Source organism: Macaca mulatta, chromosome 12 (genome assembly GCF_049350105.2).
Source record: "Macaca mulatta isolate MMU2019108-1 chromosome 12, T2T-MMU8v2.0, whole genome shotgun sequence".
Lineage (NCBI taxonomy): Eukaryota > Metazoa > Chordata > Mammalia > Primates > Cercopithecidae > Macaca > Macaca mulatta.
Genome location: NC_133417.1, coordinates 138,919,596 through 138,938,878, shown reverse-complemented (window position 1 = coordinate 138,938,878; position 19,283 = coordinate 138,919,596). Strand labels below are relative to the sequence as shown.

At 38.2% G+C, this 19,283-nt stretch overlaps 2 protein-coding genes across 2 annotated transcripts in view; both read right to left on the bottom strand.

The window, feature by feature from the left end:
• The window catches only part of UGT1A1 (UDP glucuronosyltransferase 1 family, polypeptide A1), a 136,669-nt gene that overhangs the window by 105,268 nt on the left and 12,118 nt on the right, over nt 1–19,283 (bottom strand). The gene's annotated exons all lie outside the window — the stretch shown is intronic.
• On the bottom strand, nt 7,782–9,045 carry LOC718141 (UDP-glucuronosyltransferase 1A9). The gene has a single exon (XM_028831253.2). The coding sequence runs from the start codon at nt 8,810–8,812 to the stop codon at nt 7,913–7,915; it is 900 nt and encodes a 299-aa protein (XP_028687086.2). The 5' UTR covers nt 8,813–9,045; the 3' UTR covers nt 7,782–7,912.

Here is a 19,283-nt window from a genome sequence, read left to right as displayed (position 1 = left end):
AGGGCATAATTCTTGTAGGAGCACAAGATGGCTCCCTCCAGTACACTCTAACTGGTACTAGACATTTGCTTAGTCACTTTCCTCTAGTACATACTACACTACTATAATAATTTTGTCACTACCTCCTGTTGCTATTGCAGTGAGCTGAAGTGTGGCTTAAATGCATGTGATATAACACTTATACTCTCTGAGCATTTCATCTCTCCAGTAAATTGCATGTCAGAGTAAAAAGTGATCTCTCATGGTTCTACTGTATTTTTCATCATGATTAGTGTAATACTGTAAATCTTGAATACCATCATGGGACTACAAAGTGCCACTAGAGATGCTGGAAGTACTCCCAAGAAGCAAAGAAAAATCATGACATTACCAAAAAAAAAAGTTGAATTACTTGATAGGTACCATAGATTGAGCTCTGCCGCTATGATTGCCTACCATTTCAAAATCAATGAAGCTAGATAAGGACCATTGCAAAAGAAAGAAAGAAAGAGAGACAGAAAGAGATAGATAGAAAGTGAGAAAGAAAATGAGAAAGTGAGAAAGAAAGAAAGAAAGAAAGAAAGAAAGAAAGAAAGAAAGAAAGAAAGAAAGAAAGAAAGAAAGAAAGAAAGAAAGAAAGAAAGGAAGGGAGAAAGAAGGAGGGAAGGGGAGGGGAGGGAAGGGGAGGGGAGGGAAGGGGAGGGGAGGGGAAGGGAGAGGAGGGAAGGGAAGGGAAGGGGAGGGGAGGGGAGGGAAGGGAAGGGAAGGGAAGGGAAGGGAAGGGAAGGGAAGGGAAGGGAAGGGAAGGGAAGGGAAGGGAAGGGAAAGGGATTCATAAAGACATTGCTGCAGCTATGCCAGCAGGAGCCAAACCTTGCATTTTTTTGTGAAATACATTTTTGTCTCATATTGAAAATGCAGCTTTAATGTGGGTGTAGGATTGCTATAAGAAAGGTGTATTTATAGATGCCATTGTGATTTGAGAAAAATCAAAGTCATTATATGACAAGTTAAAGCAAAAGAGAGGTGAAGAATCTAAAACTGGAGAATTTAACGGCAACAAAGGATGGTTTGCTAGTTTTACAAAGAGGTTTGCCTTTAAAATTGTGAAGATAATAGGAAAACCAGCCTCTGCCAAGCAAAAGGAGGCAGATGAGTCCCCAGACACCATGAAGAAAAACGTTGAGGAGAAAGGATATCTGCCTGAACAGGTTTTAAATACAGATGGCAGTGCCCTATTCTGGAAAAAACAAAAACAAACAAACAAAAAGATGATACAAAAGACATTTACTAGCAAGGAAGAAAACCAAGCGTCAGAATGTAAGGCAGGAAGGGATAGGCTAACTCTACTGTTTTGTGTAAATGCAGTCAAGTTTACAATCAGGACTGCCCTCATCGGTAGAACTACCAAACCTCGAGCCTTGAAAGGAAAAGATCAACACCCACTGACAGTTTTATGGTTGTACAAAAAGAAGGACTCAACAATAAGAACACATTTTCTGGATTGGTTTCATCAATGCTTTGTCCCTGAAGGCAGAAAATGCATTGCCAATAAAGGACTCTCTTTTAAAGTTCTTTTGATATTGGACAATGCCCCTAACCACCCAGAACCCATGAGTACAACACGGAAGGTGTCAAAGTGGTCTACCTGCTTCCAAACCCAACATCTCTAATTCAGTCTCTCAATCAGGGGTCATAAGGAACTTTAGAACTCATTACACACAGTGTTCTATGGAAAGGATTGTCAATACTATGGAAGAGAATCTGGATAGAGAATGTCATGAAAGTCCAGAAGAATTACAACACTGAAGATGCCATTGTTGTTATAGAAAGATCTGTGAAAGCCACCAAGCCCTAAACAATACATTTCTTCTGGAGAAAACTGTGTCCAGATGTTGCACATGACTTCACAGGATTTATGGCAGAGCCAATCAAGGAAATCATGAAAGGGATTATGGATACAGCAACAAAATGTGGGGGATAAGGTGTTTCAAAATATGAATCTTGGAGAAATTCAACAGTCAATAGATGCCAAACTCAAGGAATTAATCGAGGACCTGATGGAGATGAGTGCTTTCCAATCAGTACTTGACAAGGAAGAAGATGTAGAAGAAGCAGTGCCAGAAAAAAAAATTGGCCTTAGACAGTGCAAGCCTCATAGAAAGACTTCCAATTATTTAAGACTGCTATTAACTTCTATTACAACATGAACCCTTCTATTATATGAGCACTGAAACGAAAGCCAATGGGGAAGAAGGATTAGTACTGTATAAAAGCATTTTTAAATAAATCAAAGAGAAAAAAAAACAGACAGAAATTATGATGCATTTCCATAAGGTTACACCAAGTGCACCTGCCTCACCTGACTCCCCTTCCACCTCCTGTGCCTCTTCTGCTTCTGCCACCCTGAGACAGCAAGACCAACATCTACTCCTCCTCCTCCTCCACAACCCACTCAATGGAAGACAATGAGAATGGAGACCTTTATGATGATTCACTTCTGCTTATACATATTCAACTTTTATTTTAGATTCAGGAGTACATGTGCAGGTTATCTGAGTATATTGTGTGAGGCTGATGTTTGGGGTATGATTGCTCCCATCATCCAAGTACTGAGCACAGTACCCAATAGTTTTTCAACTCTTGCACCACTTTCTCTCCCCTTTAGGAGTCTATAGTGTCTATTGTTGCCATCTTTATGCCCATGAGTACCACTATTTAGCTCCCATTTCTAAGTGAAAACACATGATATTTGGTGTTCTGTGCCTGTATATATTCCCTTAGGATAATGACCTCCAGCTGCATCCATGCTGTTACAAAGGACATGATTTCATTATTTTTTTATGGCTGCATATTCCATGGTGTATATGTTCCATATTTTCTTCATCTAAGCCACTGCTGACAGGCACCTAGGTTGATTTCATGTCCTTCCTATTCGGAATAGAGCTGCAATGAACATACCAGTGCATGTGTTTCTTGGTAAAACGATTTTTTTTGCTTATATCTAGTATTGGGATTGCTGCGTCGAATGACAGTTCTGTTTTAAGTTCTTTGCAAAATCTCCAAACTACTTCCCACAGGGGATGAACTAACTTGCATTCCCACCAAGAAGGTACGAGTGTTCCCTTTTCTCAGCAGCCTCACCACCATCTGTTGTTTCTTGACTTTTTAATAACAGCCATTCTAACTGGTGTGAGAGGATATCTCATTGTGGTTTTGATTTTCATTTTTCTGATAACTGGCGATGCTGAACATTTTTTCATATGTTACGTTTTTTAATAACATTTTCTTTTCTCTAGCTGGCTGTATTGTCATAATACAGGATATAATACTAATAACATTCAAAATATGTGTTAATTGGACTGTTTATGTTATTGGTAAGGCTTTTGGTAAACAGTTGGCCATTACTAGTTAAGTTTTTGGAGAATCAAAAGTTCTATGCGGATTTTCTGCTGCACATGTGTTGGTCCCCTTCATTCCCACATTGTTCAGGGGTCAACTGTACTAGGAATGAACAATTGAAAATTGGATTAAAAATACCACTTAAATAGCATCAAAAACATGATATACTTAGGGATATATCTGACAAAGGATGTGAATGACTGTACACTAAAAACTACAGAACACTGATGAAGGACCTAAATAAATAGATATGTTAATGAATTGGAAAACTCAAAATTGCTAAGATGTTGTTCTCCCCAGTTGATCTATAAATACAATACAATCCCAATCAAAATCCAGCAGACTTTTTGTACAAATTAATGAACTTATTCTAAAATGCATATGGTAATGTAGAAGACCTCCAATAGCAAAAGCAATATAAAAAAAAAAAAAACATTAGAGAGGTAACACTACCTCATTTACAGATTATTACACAGCTATAGTAATCATATATTTCACAAATAGATCAACAGAACAGAACACAAAGTCTAGAAATACGTGCACAGATGTATGAACCACCAAGTTTTTACAAAGGTACAAAGGCAATGCAGTGGAGTAAAGGTTAAGCTTTTCTAACGTTGAATATTCACACGCAAAAAAACAAGAAAAGACCTCTGTGTCTTCTCACCACAAGTCTATAAACCCAGTTTTACCACGATGAAAACATCAGGCAAAACACACACTGACATTCTAGAGGAACATTCTACAGGACACCTGACCAGGCTGCTCAAAACTACCCAAGTCACTAACAACAAGGAGAGTCTGAGAAACCATCACAGGCTGGAGGAGACTAAGGAGACATGACAACTACATGTCAGGTAGTATCAATGTGATCCCATAAAAGAACAGGGAAATTAAGTAAAAATTAATGACATCTGAAGGAAACAGACTTTAGCCTTTAGTTCATCATTATGTGTCAATGTCGGTGAATGAGTTGTGATGGATGTACTGTAGAAACATGAGATTTAACAATGGGGGAAACTGGACACAGGGTAGATGAGAATTCTCTAAACTATTTGTTGCAACCTTGCTATAACCCTATATTTATTCTACAACGAAGCATTTGTAAGAAAGGTCACTCAACAGACTGTGAGAAAATATTTGCAGGATCCCTGGGGATGCACATGGTGAAGGATTCATCAGAGGCATGGTGAGAGCTGCTGGATGATCTCTGCAAATGGTTTTGGAGTCTGATGCTGGAGCTTAAGGACCCCAGGTGGGTCTTCTGTTAAAGAGACTATTCTTTTCCATTTGAATGATCCTGACACCCTTGTCAAAATTTGGTACCTAGTCAATTGGCCAAGGATGTATATGTATGGGTTTATTTCTGAATTCTCCATTCTATTCTATTGGTCTGTATCGAAAGATGTTGTGTGAGACAATAAGGGGAAATTTAATTATGGACTGTAAATGAGATAATATTAAAGAATTTTTATTGTCTTAGATATGATAATGATACTGTGGCTATGTAACAAATTTTTCCTATTTTTTTATATTAAATGAAGTATTCAGTGATGGAATGACATGCCAAGAATTTATTAATAAAATGGCACAAATTGCTTTTTAAAAGTTTTCTTTAAAAAGACAGAATAAAAGGACACATGAATTAGCACAGAAAAATAGTGAAAATGATTTAACCTAAGAATGGATAAGTGGGTGCTCATTACACTGAGTCTCTCCTTTGTGTATGTTTGAAAACTTTGAAAACAAAAACTTGATGTAAATGATGTTAGTGGGAGGCCTTAGTCTTGTCCACCAAGAGCTAACTTTGAATTTGGATCTTGGACTAGAGCCAGAATCTTAGAGCAATGGTGGAAGCACAGATCTTTTATTTATTTGTAACCATATCCCACCCCCAGAGCTGCACCTGCCATGGATGGTAGAGGCGGAACCCGAATTCTTTTCACCTAAAACCACTGATTAATTCTGTTGGAACTCAACAAAATTCAAAAAGACTAGGAGTGAATTCCTCTTTTTCCCATTAAAACTATTTAAATGTTCTGCTGAATTATTTACACATCATTAATCAACACACACACACATTAGAATGCTGAAATGTAAAAGAATGACCACACAGAATGATATAGTTTAGAAGTCTGTCCCCTCCAAATCTCACGTTGAAATTTGATCCCTGACGTTGGAGATGGGGTCATCTGCCATCCTTGTTAAAGTATTTAGTTACATCTCTGGATGTAATTCTCTTGGATAGGCTCAAGGAGATTTTGTTACAGGAGACCTTCAAGAAAATCCCCTGTGCAGGGTCTGGGACACTGCACACTAACACACCTGCACATACACAAACACGTACATGCACAAACACATTTTCCATCATCAAGTAATGCTTCCTTCTCATCAGACAGATGAGACGTAGATTCTGAATCCTGTTTCCCAGAAAGATGTAACCAACTGCATGCTTTTCCCAGACACATCCTGGCCTCTGAAACAAGGAAGGAGCAATATGCAGTGTCCATCCTTTCGATGACAATTTACTTTTGTGGTTGGGCCATATCCAAGGCTCTTTGCCAGAAAGCCTTCTTTGAGTTCTGAATTCCTCTGTGAGAATTCTGCTGGCTTTACATGTATAGTCATAAATATATACATTAATATATATATAACCTTCCACAAGTATAAAAACTCTCATACATCCATATTCTTTAATAGACACACAAACACATTTATTTCATATCTCATAAAAGATATTTATAATCAAAATAAATGAAACTATATATAGTTTAATGTTTAATATTTTATAGACATCGCTCTATCATAGGTGATATAAAATCATACAGGTTTTTATATCTCTAAAGGCCTCTGGGTGACCCTGTGAGCCACAATGAACTCAGTGTGGGTTCAGGAAGTGGCAGGGCCTCACCCTCAGCCAAAGGGTGTGGGGTGCAGGCAACACATGAGTGGAGGTTGGTACTATAATTAATGGAGCATACTATAATTAATGGAGAGTAAAGGGGAGAAAAGTGCTTAGACAAGTCTAACCTCTTAGATTTCTGCCACTTGCATCTCCTAGCCTAGTCTTGTGAAGATCTGAAAGTCATGCTTAATTTTGAAAGGCCTGCAACTGTAGTCCTCCTGCTTTTTAGAAAGAGCATTATTTCACTTTCCCGTGAGTTGGCTGAACAGCCACTCTTTTGCCAAACATCTGCCAATATGTGAGAGAATATGACTGTGTTACCAAGTCTATTGAACCTTTTAAGAGGCCAGAACAATAGATAAATTGTATACTCTATCCCTAATAAAATAATATACTGAGATTAGACATTAGGTGTTTAATCTAGATTTAGCAACTATATATTTGCTAAGAATGTTATTCTGGTATTTGTCAAGGACTTTTCAATCACAAGTGACTGAATCCCTATTTAAACTGGCTACTCTCACAATATTACTCAATAGTGTTTTGGATGTATATGCTCCAGGAAAGCAAAATAAGTGGTATAAATATCAGAGAAGGGAATTCTTTGCAGATGACATCATATATTGTACATCTAATCTATACTAAAAAAAAATAAGAAAAGTTAGTAATGTGGCTGGATACAAGATACATATGCAAAAAACAAAACTTTAATTTCCCATAGTCAGCTAAATGTAGAAATGGAAAAATTGCCCTGTACCCAATAGTTTCAAAAATACTGAAATGCCGAGGAATAAATGTTAATAAGAAACATAAAATGTTTATATAGTGAAAAATTTTATTTATGTATATAAAACAAGATCTGAATAAATAGTGAGACATACATATTCATGAACAGGAAGACATAATAGCAAAAAGAGGCCAATCCTCAATTCAGAAAAATCCTGTAACCCTACATGTAGGGCTCCAGTCAACTAAGATAAAAGCAATGATATGGAAATATATTTATGTAAGGAAAGCATTAAAGAGTGTTTACATGGCCTTATTGCTAAAGGCAAAAAATGCAAAATGCCTAAATCTATATCAATATTAATTGGTTAAAAACTACATTCTATCCAAAGAAAAGTATTTTATGCAATTATTAATAGAACTTGTCAAAGCTGTCTGTATTGGTCTATAAAGGTATCTATAATTTATTGGCAAGTGAAAAATGCAAAGAAAAGAAGAATATGTCCAGCCCAATACTAGATTTTATTTTAACAAAATAGGTGTGAGAATTTACATTAAATATAGTGCGTACGTACTTTTTTTAAAAAATGAAAAGAATGTGCACAAAACTAAGAGCATTTCCTCTAGGGGGTCATATAGAATTAACAAAAAAGGGGAGTTTCATTTCTTACTGCGGTTTTTGGTACTTTTCTAAACATGGTACTTAAAAATGTAGGCTGCAAATGATATACAATTTTATAAATTATAAATACATATCTTCAAGAAGGGCAGTTTTATAAAATTTGCTAACTGATAAGTACATGCACTGGCACAAAATAATTTGTTAAATTGGAAAGAAATCTGAAATGAAACAAATGAAAATGTCAAATCACACTTCAGTAAAGAATCCTTTTTTAATTTCTAAAGCTGAAATATTCTTAATGTGCTAAAGGAGAGATGACTTACCATAGGCAATGGCTTTCCCTGATGGCAGTTGATACCACCAATGAAGACCATGTTGGGCATCATGGGTTTGGGATAGTCCAAAACAAAGTCCATTCGCAGCAACCAAATTGATATTTGTCTGTGAAGATCATATACCGTGACAGGTGTTTGAAGAATTTCAGAGGCTATTTCTAGGGCACTTTTGAAAAAACGGTGGCATAATAAACGTTCCTCCAAGTGCATGATGTGGTTCCGTACTCTCTCCTTGAAAGTCATGGCATCTGAGAACCCTAAGAGAATTCTGGGGACATAGGAAAGAGGAGCAGGGCACTGCGCACCTTCTTCAAGATAGTGGCAAAATACTCCCCTGGCGAAGACCACAGAGGGGAGGGAGAGATATTTGGCAACGATTAAGCCACAGGTATCAAAAGGATCCAGAAATACCGCATCAAAAGAACTCTCCTTTAAGTATTCTACTAACTTTTTGTCCTTAAACAAACTCCTGCAATTTGAAAAAAATAAGTCAAAAATGTCATTGTATGAACTCATTATTAGAGAAAATATACTTTGTACTTGTGCTTTCCATTGAGCCTGGGCAAAAGCCTTGAACTCCCGGTCCAGATCCTCCAGAGTGTATGAAGTTGAATAAGTCTTCACTGTGCAATTCAGTGGTCTTCCCAGCTGCCAACTCACCTCTGGTATGACTACGACCACCTCATGCCCCCTGAGGATGAGTTTCTCCACCACCGACCTCATGGTGAACCAGTGGCTCCCATCCATGGGCACTACCAGCAGCTTCCCTGCCTCGGCAAAGCCACAGGCCAGCAGCAGACACACACATAGGGGAAGGGGACTGCTCCACCCTGTGCGAGTCATCAGGGAACCGCAGCCGAACGCAAGCAGCTGGGATTCTAAGCTCCTACGATACAGTAGACAGGAGAAGTACAAGCACAAAACCTGACCCCAATAAAGGGCATGTATTTATTCTTTCATTAAAAAAAAAAAAAAAAATCAGTCACTGACAATGATTTACTCAAAAGAACAAGAATACATGAGTAGCCTTTGCTGAGATACCTATTTGTATGTTTTCCAGACGAGAGTAGTTTATGTTCTTTGCCTTGGGGGCAGAACATGCCCTGTGCTGCAATGTGAGTTTAGAAGCAGAAATATTAACCAATGCTTTTGGACCTTGAAGGTTCAGAAAGATAAAGTAAAAGTAAATTTGATTAAAGCTAAAGTTTTAGGAATATGTCCCAAAGCAAAATTTCGATTTTACCTTTAGGCAACCAAAAACTCTGTCCAGAAAAGATGGCAACTCATGCTCCAAGTAAAGAAAACAAGGACCTTAGCATTGATCTCCTAACCTCCTAACTTGGGGTTCACCTGTGTCTCTGCAATGTATACACATTGCTGCTTGTCTTCTTCCATTTCCAAACCCTGAGAAGTCTCTAAAATGCTGAAATGAGACTGACAACCCTGCCACCATGGACCATACCAGGGACTTGATGGAAAGTAATCATCACCTATTTTAATGGCTTTCCAAAGATACATTGCATGCAGTGCGGAGTTGCCCGCCCAGTCCTTGCACGAGCACTCTGCTGAGCTGCCTCTCAGTGACTGCCCAACTTCCACATTCTAAACATGCCATTACTCCAGTGCCCTCTTTCAGGAAAATATATACTTGTCTCCCTCAGTCTGCTAAGCACTCCTTGAGGTCAGAGATGATGTCATCTTTGTGTTTTCACCCTCCTTTCACAGTATCCACGCTATGCCTTTGACATAGTTTATATGTTTGTATGTTTGGCTTTACAAACAGGACTGCCCCCATCCATGAACTTGCTAGCCCCCAAGCCTCGAAAGGAAAAGATTAATACCCGCTGCCAGTTTTTTTGTTGTACAAGAAGGCCTCGGCAAGAACACTTTTCTGGATTGGTTCTATCATTGCTTTGTCCCTGAAGTCAGGAAATATCTTGCCAGTGAGACACTGTCTTTGAAAGTTCTTTTGTTTTGGACAATGCCCCAAGCCACCCAGAACCCACGAGTTCAACACTGAAGGTATCAAAGTGGTTCACCTGCTTCCAAACACAACATCTCTAATTCAGCAACAAAAGGTGGGGGACATGGTCTTTCAAGATATGAAACTGGGAGAAATTCAAGAACGAATAGACACCACACAAGAGGACTCAACAGAAGATGACTTGATGGAGATGAGTGCTTTTGAATGAGTACCAGATACTAAAGAAGAAGCCATGCCAGGAAACAAATTCCTTTAAACAGTCTAGTAAAGGCTTCCAATTATTAAGATTACTTTTGACTTATTTTATAACACAAACCCTTCCATGAATGGGCACTGAAACTAAAGCAAATGGGGAAGAAGGATTAGCACTGCATAAAAGCATGTTCAAAGAATTGTAAAGGCAAAAAACTCAAATAATAATTATGATGTAATTCGGTAAAGTTACACCAAGTGTACCCGACTCTCCTCCTTCCATCTCCTCCACTTCTTCCCCCTCTGCCACCCCTGAAACAGCAAAACCAACACTCCTCTTCCTCCTTCTCAGCCTACTCAATGGAGGACAATCAACAGGAAGACCTTTATGAAGATCCACTCCGACTTAATGAATACTTAATTTTTTCTTCCTTAAGATTTTCTAAGTAACATTTTCTTTTCCCTAGCTGACTTTATTATAATAATACAGTATATAACACATATAACATACCAAATATGTGTCAAGAGACTGTTTCTGTTATTGGTAACACTTCTAATGTACAGCAGGTGATCAATAGTTACATTTTTAGGGAGTCAAAAATTCTGTGTGCCAGGTGCGGTGGCTCACACCTGTAGTCCAAGCACTTTGGGAGGCCAAGGTGGGTGTATCACTGGAGGCCAGGAGTTGGAGACCAGGCTGGCCAACATGGTGAAACCCTATCTCTACTAAAAATGCAAAAACTTAGCTGCGTGTGGTGGCGCATGTCTTTAATCCCAGCTACTCTGGAGGCTGAGGCAGGAGAATCACTTGAACCCAGGAGGTGGAGGTTGCATTGAGCTGAGATCACCCCACTGTACTCTAACCTTGGCAAAAGAGCGCGACTCTGTCTCAAAAATAAAAAACAAAAAGAAACCCAAAAAACCCTTCTATGCTAATTTTCTACTGCTTGGGGGTTGGTACCTCAATCCTCGCATTCTTCAAGGGTCAAATGTACTAGCAATGAACAGTTGAAAATTGGAATGAAAACAGCACCTAAATAGCATCAAAAATAAAAAATACTAAGAGAGAAATCTGACAAAAGATGTGAAAGACTGTACACTGAAAATGACAAAACATTGGTGAGAGACCTGAATAAATAGATATGTTCATGAATCAGAAAACTCAAAATCGTTAAAATGTCATTTTTCTTTAGTTGATCTATAAATTTAATACAACCCCAATCTAAATTCCAGCAGGCTATCTTTTTGTCCAAACTGGCAAACTGATTCTGAAATTCATATAGAAATGTAAAAGACCTACAATAACAAAAATGGAGAGCAATTATTACTAATGTCAAGACTTATTACAAGTATATAGTACTCAAATATTTCACTAACAGATCGTTGGAACAGAATAGAATACCCAGAAATAGAAGCATGAGCAACCAAGTTTTTTCAAAGGTGCAAAGGCAAGTCTGTGAGGAAAAGACGACTCTTCAACAGTTGGGCATCCATTCGCAAGACAGTGGGAAAAGACATTACCCTGTGGTCTTCCTCCTAAAAACCTATAACCCGTGTTACCATGATCAAAACATTAGACAAATTCAAACTGAGGAACGTTCTATTGAATACCTCCACCGGAATTGCTCAAAACTGACAAAGTAATCAAAACCAAGGAAACTCTGAAAAACTGTCACAGGCTAGAGGAGATGAAACAAATGTCATGAGTAAATGTCATGTGGTATCCTGGATGGGATCCCAGAAAAGAACAAGGACATTAGGTAAAAATTAATGACATCTGAAGAAAACATAGACTTTGGTTCATCGTAATGTGTCAGTGTTGGTTAATGAGTTGTGATAAATGTGCATAGGTGCTGGAGAGGATGTTGGTGGGATTGTAAACTAGTTCAACAATTGTGGAAGACAGTGTGGCGATTCCTCAAGGATCTAGAACTACAAATACCTTAATTTGACCCAGTGATCCCATTACTGGGTGTATACCCAAAGGATTATAAATCATGGTGCTATAAAGACACATGCACACATATGTTTATTGTGGCACTATTCACAATAGCAAAGACTTGGAACCAACCCAAATGTCCATCAATGATAGACTGGATTAAGAAAATGTGGCACATACACACCATGGAATACTATGCAGCCATAAAAAAGGATGAGTTCATGTCCTTTGTAGTAACATGGATGAAGCTGGAAACCATCATTCTCAGCAAGCTATCGCAAGGACAGAAAACTAAACATCGCATGTTCTCACTCGTCGGGGGGAAATGAACAGTAAGAACACTTGGACACAGGAAGGGGAACGTCACACACCAGGGCCTGTCGTGAGTTGGCAGGATGGCGGAGGGATAGCATTAGGAGAAATACCTAATGTAAATGATGAGTTAATGGGTGCAGCAAACCAACACAGCACATGTATACATATGTAACAAACCTGCACATTATGCACATGTACCCTAGAACTTAAAGTATAATTTTAGAAAATGTGCATAGTGACCTAACATTTAGCGATAGGTGAAACTGGCAAAAGATATATGGGAATTCTTAGGGCAATTTTTTGCACCCTTGCTTTAAATCTAATTTTATTGTAAAATAAAAAGTTTATTTTAAAAAAGACATCTACAGACTGGTAAATGATAAATATCCAGAATATAAATAACCTTTAAAATTCAATTTTAAAAAATGTTTTTTAATGAGCAAAGATTTGAACAGAGAGTAATCCAAGAAGGTACACATATGGCAAACAGGCACATGTAAAGGCGTTCAAGATAACTAATGATTAGGGTGATCAAACTGAGGTTTAATCCACATCCCATTAAAATAGCTGCAATGAAAAAGACTGACCATATCAAATGATACAGTTGAGTTATCTGTCCCTACAAAATCAGTGTTGAAATGTGATCCCTAATGTTGGAAGTGGGGATTAGTGGGAGGTGTTTGGATGGATCCCTGATGAATGACCTAGTGCCCCCTCCCAGTAACGAGTGAACTTTCCATCTACTAGTTTCAGCAAGAACTGATTGTTAAAAAGAGCCTGGCACCTGCCTGCTTCTTCTCTTGCTTCTCTCTCGCCATGTGATCAGCACCCTCCACCCTCACCTTCTGCCATGAGTGGAAATAGCCTGAGTCTCTTACCTGATGTGGAAGCTGGTGCCATGCTTCTTGTGCCGCCTGAATGAACCACAAGCCAAATAAACATGCTTTCTTTATAAATTAACCAACCTCAGGTATTCCTTTATCGCAATGCAAACAGACTAAGACATCAAGTGTTGGTGAGTATGAAGAGCTGGACCTCTCATATGCTGGTGGTGGGAGGGCACTTTGGTCTGGCCGCTTGTAAATATTGTTTAGCAAATTCTCAAAAAGGTAAACATATACCTACCATAGATCACAGCTATTCCACTGTTGGGTATTTATCCATAAGAATAAAATACTTCATGTATTGTGTGTATTTTTAAATTTTCGGTATATTATATTTTCTCATCTTAAAAATCCCTATCTGGTAAGGATGCAGTGCACCTCCCTGGGCCAGCCAATTATTAGAGACAGCAAAGAGCCTGCCCTTAGAGCTCAGAGCCCACTGAAATTATTCAAACTGATCAGTGCTAAACTGTTTCCCCCACCCTGCCTTGTCTTTCTTGCAGAAACTTCAGTAGAGCTATGGTCTAGCCTCTACCCTCACTCCTATTCTTTCTGCCTCACTATATTTCAAGTAAAACATTACAGGGTATTACTTTGCCACAGACACTACTTCCAGTCTACAGCAATCAGGGTTCAATGAGAGAAGTAAAGCTGCTGGGGACCCACATGATGAAGAATTCATCAGAGGCTATGAATATGGAAACATAGTAATGTAAAGAAAATATTAAAGAGTGTTTGCACCCTAATGTGCACAAAGACAAATTTGGAAAATGCCTAAATATATATCAATATTAATTGGTTGAAAAAACTACATTAAATCCAAAGTAAAGACTTTCATGCAATTACTAAAAGAACTTGTCAAATCAGTTGGTATTGGCCTCTAACGATGTCTATAATTTATTGGCAAATTAAAAATGCAAAGTAAAGAACAATATGTCCAGCTTGCTACTACATTTTAACAAAACGAGTGTAAGAATATACATTACATATATGCACATGCACAAAATAATTTCAAAAAATGAAAACGATGCACACAAAACTACTAAAGAATTTTCCTATAGAATTAGCAAAAAAAGGAAGTTTCATTTCTCACTGTGGTTTTTGGTATTTTCCCAAAAAAAGTATCTTTAAATGAAACCCAGATATGTTCTACAATTATAAAATTTGTTAACTGAGAGGTCTATGAAGTGGCAAAAAATGATTCACGAAACTGGAAAAAAAATTCCAAATGCGACAAATGAAAATGTTAAATCACAGTTCAGTAAGTGTTATAGTTTGAATATTTGTCCCCACCCAAATCTCATGTTGAAATATACTACCCAGTGTTGGAGGTAGGGCCTGGTAGGAGGTGTTTGGATCATAGGGATAGATCCCTCATGGCTTTTTGCTGTCCTTGCAATAGTCAGTGAGTATTCACAAGATATGGTTAAGTGTGTGGACCTCCCCCACCGACTCTCTCTTGCTCCTGCTTTGTCATGTGACATGCTCCTGCTTCATCTTCTGCCATGAGTAAATGCTCCCTGAGGCTTCCCCAGAATATGAACAGATGCCAGTGCCATACTTGTACAGCCTGCAAAATCTTGAGCCAACTAAACCTCTTTTATTTATAAATTACCCAGCCTCAGGCATTCCTTTATGGCAATATAATGAAGAGTAGAAAATTGGTACCAACAGAAAATAGTACTAATAGAAAATTGGTACTGAGAGTGGGATGTTGCTATAGAGATACTGAAAATGTGGAAGCAACATTGGAACTTGGTAGCAGGCAGATGTTTGAAGAGTTTGAAGGGCTCAGAAGAAGACAGGAAGATGAAGGAAACCTTGGACCTTCTTAGAGACTGGTTAAATGCTTGCGACCAAAATACTGATAGAAAAATCAGCAGTGAGGGCCAGGCCTCTCATCTCATCTCATCAAATGAGATGAGATCTCATGTGAAAATGAGGAAGTTATTGGAAACTGGAGCAAAGATCACCCTTGCTATGCCTTAACAAAGAACTTGGCTGTATTGAGTCCATACTCTAGGAATCTGTGGAACTTTAAACTTGAGAGTGATGACCTAGGGTATCTGGCAGAAGAAATTTCTAAGCAGCAAAGTATTCCAGACGTGGCCTGGCTGCTTGTAACAACCTACACTTAGATGCAGGAACAAATAAATGACTTAAAGTTATAAGTTATATCATTCTACTTATATGAGGTATCTAAAATAGAGAAATTCACAGAAGCAAAAAGAGGAATGGTGGTTGCGAATGAAACTGCCTTTGCAACATTATGCCTGAGGCTGCAAAAAAGATCTAACTTAACTGATTCCATCTTGCTTCTAACCTCCAAGCTGTCCTTGTTCATTCCTGGGTATAGACTGAACCAACTTTGGGAGAAACTTATTTTATAGTTGTTTAAAACATAGACAATAACGGTTCTTTCTCAAAGCAGACCTCCTTCTTGCCGGGGGACTAGATTCCCTTTGTAGGACTAGCATTAGCCACAAGATTAGAAATTATGGTTTAGGATTCATGCAGATGGAGGTTACAAGATTCTGACCCTCCCTAAACCACTCCTAAGATCAGTGCTTGAGATATTTTGCAGACCTTGTCCTTGATGGATCAGTTGGCACCACCCAGATAGATAAACTGGCTCATCTGCTCTTGTGGCCCCCACCCAGGAACTGACTCAGCGTAAGAAGACAGCTCCAACTCCCTAAGATTTTCATCCCTGACCAATCAGCACTCCTGGATTACTGGCTTCCCCCAAACCACCAAGTATTCCTTAAAAACTCTGTTCTCCAAATTGCTTGGGGAGACTGATTTGAGTAATAATAAAACTCCGGTCTACCACACAGCTGGCTCTGCGTTACTCTTTCTCTACTGCAATTCCCCTGTCTTGATATATTGACTCTGTCTAGGCAGTAGGTAAGGTGAATCCCCTGGGCAGTTACACCAGGGCTTGGAGGAGAGGGGAATGGGCAATTATTGTTTAATGGGTCCCAATCTTCAGTTTGGGAAGATGAAGAGAGTTCTGCAGATGAATGGTGGTGTTGGTTGCACAGCAATGTGAATACACTGGATACTGAACTGTGCACCTAAAGTGGTGAAGATGACAAGGTTTATACTATGTGTATTTCACCATAATTAATGATAAAATAAATAATCTTTAAAAATAAATCTAAGTAACATACCATATAAATAAACTAAAACTGTATAACCATGTAATAACAGTTACAGAAGAAGTGTTTGACAGAGTCCAAAATTCACATCTGACAAAAAAAGAAAAACTCTCAGCAAACTTGGAAAAGAAGAGAAGTTTCACAAAACTAATGAAGGGCATCTTGGAAAACCCACAGCTAACATCACCCTTAATGGTGAAATGCTCCACTCCTCAAATCAGACACATGCAAAGAATGGGGGTTAATTACTACTTCCATTCAACATCGTTCTATTCAATGCAGTCAAACAAGAAAAAGAAATTTAAAATATCCAGATCTGAAAAGTAAAAAGATCTCATTCACAGTCAACATGATCATCTATGGGGAAATTCCAACAAACTCTGTAACAACCTCCAAGAACAAATAAGTTTAGCGTGGTTGCAGGATACAATAAGTAAAAGTTAATTTCATTTATATAAATGGTTATTCATGAACATTAAGAGTTTCAACAGTGTTGGTCCATTTATAGGCAGATTTGTTGCCATAAATATATTAGAAAACGTTATGGAGATTTGCAACAAATTGAAAAAACTTGCAGATAAACCACATAGCCTACAATAGTGAAACATGAAGAAAAAGTTGAGTATGTCAGGAATGCATAAAATATATATAGCAATGAGCCTATTTTATCATTTATTACCATATAATAGAGACAAATCTATTTTAAATAGTTAAAATTTATCAAAACTTATGCACACAAACACTTATAGACTATACATGAAACCATTTGTAGTCAAGAGAAAAGTAACAAAGGTAAGGTTGCAGCATTAAGTCATAACTGCATAGAGTTAACTGTCCCTACTGTACCACTGTGATAATTTCATAGCCACCTCCTGTTGCTATTGCAGGGAGCTCAAGTGTTGCAAGTATCCACTCAGTACGCCAGATGAGGCTGATCATCTCCGTGTGTGCAGTTCATCCCTCCAGTAAATAGTGTATCACAGTAAACACTGATCTCACAGTTCTCATGCACTGTTTGTCATGTTTGCTGCATATCAGAAATTCTAAATAATACCATGGGAGCCATACAAAGTGTCACTAGTGATGCCTCAAGTGCTCCCATGAAGCAGAGAAATTCATGATATTACAAGATTATATGTACCATAGATTGAGGTCTGCAGCTGTGGTTGGCTATCATTAAAAAAAAGAAGAAGAAGAAGAATCCAGATAAGGACCATTGTTTAAAATAAAAGAAAGAAAACTCAGTAAGTCTTCACTGCAGTGACGCCAGCAGGTTTCAAACCTTGTACTTTTTCCAAAATACCTTTTTATCTCATATTAAAAATGCAGCTTTTCAATCTCAATGGACTCCACTGCCAAGGTAGAAAAAAGGATATTCAAAGAGTTAATGGGTAAAAGGAACTAGGATTCCATCCATGGGTTAAAGATTAATAGTGATCATCCCTGGGATGCAAGGCTGGTTCAACATACGCAAATCAATAAACGTAATCCAGCTTATAAACAGAACCAAAGACAAAAACCACATGATTCTCTCAATAGATGCAGAAAAGGCCTTTGACAAAATTCAACAGCCCTTCATGCTAAAAACTCTCAATAAATTCAGTATTGATGGAACGTATCTCAAAATAATAAGAGCTATTTATGACAAACCCACAGCCAATACCATACTGAATGGGCAAAAACTGGAAAAATTCCCTTTGAAAACTGGCACAAGACAGGGATGCCCTCTCTCACCACTCCTATTCAACATAGTGTTGGAAGTTCTGGCTAGGGCAATCAGGCAAGAGAAAGAAATAAAGGGTATTCAGTTAGGAAAAGAAGAAGTCAAATTGTCCCTGTTTGCAGATGACATGATTGTATATTTAGAAAACCCCATTGCCTCAGCCCAAAATCTCCTTAAGCTGATAAGAAACTTCAGCAAAGTCTCAGGATACAAAATTAATGTGCAAAAATCACAAGCATTCTTATACACCAGTAACAGACAAACAGAGAGCTAAATCATGAATGAACTTCCATTCACAAGGATGGTTTGCTAGCTTTAGAAAGAGGTTTGGCTTTAAAAATCTCAAGATAACAGAAGTAACTTCTGCCAAACAAGAGGCAGCAGGTGACTTCCCAGACCCTGTGAAGAGAAGCATTGAGGAGAACAAATATCTGCCTGAGCCAGTTTTTAATTCACGCAAAAGTGCCCTATTCTAGAGAAAAAAAAAACTGCCACAAAGGACATTTATAGTAGGGAAGAGAAGCGGGAACCAGGATTTAAGCCAGGAAAGGATAGGCTAACTCTGTTGTCTTATGCAAATACAGTCCAATTTATGATTAAGAACAACCTTATCTGTAAAGCTGCTAATCCTTGAGGCTTTAAAGGAAAAAATAAACACCAGCTGCCAGTCTTTTTGCTGTACAACAAGAAGGCTGGTACAACAAAAACACTTTTTCTGAACTGGTTCCATGAAAACCAATGCTTTCTCTCTGAAGTCAGAAATACCTTGCCAGTCTTTTAAATTGCTTTTGATATTGGACAATGCCTCTAGCCATCCAGAACCCCAGGAATTCAATACAAAAAGAGCCAAAGTGGTCTCCAAGTCCTCAAACAACATCTCTAACTCAGCCTTTAGAACAAGGGGTTACAAGTCACTTTAAGGATCATTACACATGGTTTTCTATGGAAAGGACCATCATCACTATGGAAGAGAACATCAGCGGAGTGAACATCACGAAAATATAGAAGGATTACACCATGGAAGATGTCCTTATTGTACAGAAAAAGCTGTGAAAGCCATCAATCCCTAAACAATACATTATCGCTGCAGAGAACTGTGTTCAGATGCTGTGAGTG